At 46.6% G+C, this 1,915-nt stretch overlaps 1 protein-coding gene across 1 annotated transcript; it reads right to left on the bottom strand.

Moving 5' to 3' along the window:
• Nucleotides 1–5: 5 nt before the first annotated feature.
• On the bottom strand, nt 6–1,873 carry LOC147820068 (anoctamin-7-like; the record flags this gene model as incomplete). The annotated part of the gene is made up of 5 exons (XM_087177347.1): nt 1,743–1,873; nt 1,446–1,651; nt 1,203–1,339; nt 915–1,005; nt 6–29 (listed from the first exon to the last, which is right to left on the bottom strand). Coding segments are annotated over exons 1-5 (462 nt in total), but the record flags the coding sequence as incomplete, so codon positions are not given.
• Nucleotides 1,874–1,915: the final 42 nt, after the last annotated feature.

The raw sequence follows: 1,915 nt of genomic DNA, 5'->3' as shown, positions 1-1,915 counted from the left end.
ATGGCTCGCAGCACAAAGAACACCACATGCTGGAGGGAGGGGGCGAGACGTTTGACCTCAACATCAGACTGAAGAAAAATGTCTGTCCCGTCACAATCTCTAAAGTTTGAACTGTGAGTGTACGAGCAAGTTATACAAGCGTCACATATAAAGACGTGGAAATTTGTGTTTTCTTAACTCAAGCTCCACTGTGTAGATTTCTACCAGAGCTTTCACCCACTCCTCAGCAGATGGAGGTGTTGAATTATCTCCATCTGCTGATGAGGACCAGAAGATGTGGCTGAAATCGCCACTACTGAATGATTCCCAGGTTTAATTACTTTTCTGATAATCTCACATCATTTTGTGATATTTCCCAATCCCCTGGATGATATAATTGATTTCAAACTGTCCCGTTCTGAGATATTCTGACAGTTTTCTCGTACATTTGTTCAGTGGTTGGAGGAGAAATACTTGTCCTTCTTAGGTCTGGTTGTGTGGAATTTGCAGCGAATGCGTATGAATTTAAGTTTATTCTACTCATGCATCTCGAATGACGGTGTCAGCTAGACAGCAGACATGTCAGTGTAAACAAAGAGGGAGGGCAGATGGAAGGTGAAAACTGGAGGGAGACCGTTTTAAGTTTGAGGGGAAGATGAAGCAAAAAGGAAAACAGAGGAAGTATCTTAGGTAATATGGTGCATGTCAACTATGAAATAACAGAATATGAAAGAGTGATTTGGACAAACATCGCACTGACTGAAACAGACACTGAGAGAGGGTTAAATAACCAGAAGTTCAAGTATGCACCTGACAACAGAGGCACAACTGGCCATAGAAAAGTGGGTGAAAGATAAAAATGAATAAAATGTTGGAATTAAATTCACTGAAACGGGCAAAATATAACAAACAGAGAGAAAACAGCTCCTTCGTACCTCAAAGGCAATGATGAAGCCGAGTCTGACAGCAAGGAGCTCCCAGTAGAACAGTGTGTAGTTTCCATTGTTGTCTCTGTAAGCTTTATATCTGAAATAAAAGAACAGTTACTGCATAACAATAAGTGTGTAATGGCTGTGATGTGTGTGTGATATACAACAGAACAAACACCAGTCACACCACCCTCTGTTGGTCAAGTCTATGATCTGAAGTCAACAGGGTAGAGAAGTGAAACCCTGACAGGAGACGATGAGTCTCAGATTACATACATGCAGCGTACAGCGTACCTGCACATGGGGTACTCGGTGTAGTTAAGGGGGGCATGGGCCAAGGTAAAGTTGACGTATCCGTTGAGGTCATTATCGAACTTGTACTGGTAGAGCAGTCGAGGTAAAAAATCAGACGTGAACGCGATCAGAAAAGCCTGTGGAAAGATCAAATACAGTGTTAGAGTAAAGAAGCCGTCACCGTGACGCTCGTGATAACGACGGCGACCCGCGATGATGTCGTTATCAGTCGACTCGACTCACATTGGCGATGACGGACAGGTGCGACAGGGCTTCCAGTATGTTGAACCAGACTCCGATGTTCTGGGCGCGCTCGGCCACCGGCCTCCGGTACTCGCACACAAACTTGTGGGCGTCCAGACGGATTTCCACCCAGTTGTTGAGGAGGGCGAAGAGTGGGGCGAGGGGGAACGCCGCCACGAAGATGGTGATGAACCCGAACTGGAGCACTGCAGCACAAGAGGGTTTGTTTTAATTACAACAACTTGAACATGCACTGACGTCGTCACGTGCCTCATAAATCCAGTTCCAGACGCTCACCCATCTCCAGATACTCCTCAAAGAGGCCTTCACATTCCACCAGCTGGTAGTCTTCCTCCCACCGCCGAGGCTCCCGGGACGCCTTGTCCCCCAGCACCTTGGCCAGAGTTCTCTTCTGGCGCCAGGCCTTCACTTTCCTGTCCGAGCGGAGAAACAGGTAGGTCAGAGGTCAG

This window comes from Seriola lalandi, unplaced genomic scaffold (genome assembly GCF_002814215.2).
Source record: "Seriola lalandi dorsalis isolate HSWRI2012SDOR001 ecotype SW California unplaced genomic scaffold, Sedor1 jcf7180002003042, whole genome shotgun sequence".
NCBI lineage: Eukaryota > Metazoa > Chordata > Actinopteri > Carangiformes > Carangidae > Seriola > Seriola lalandi.
This window is presented reverse-complemented; position numbering and strand designations above follow the sequence as displayed.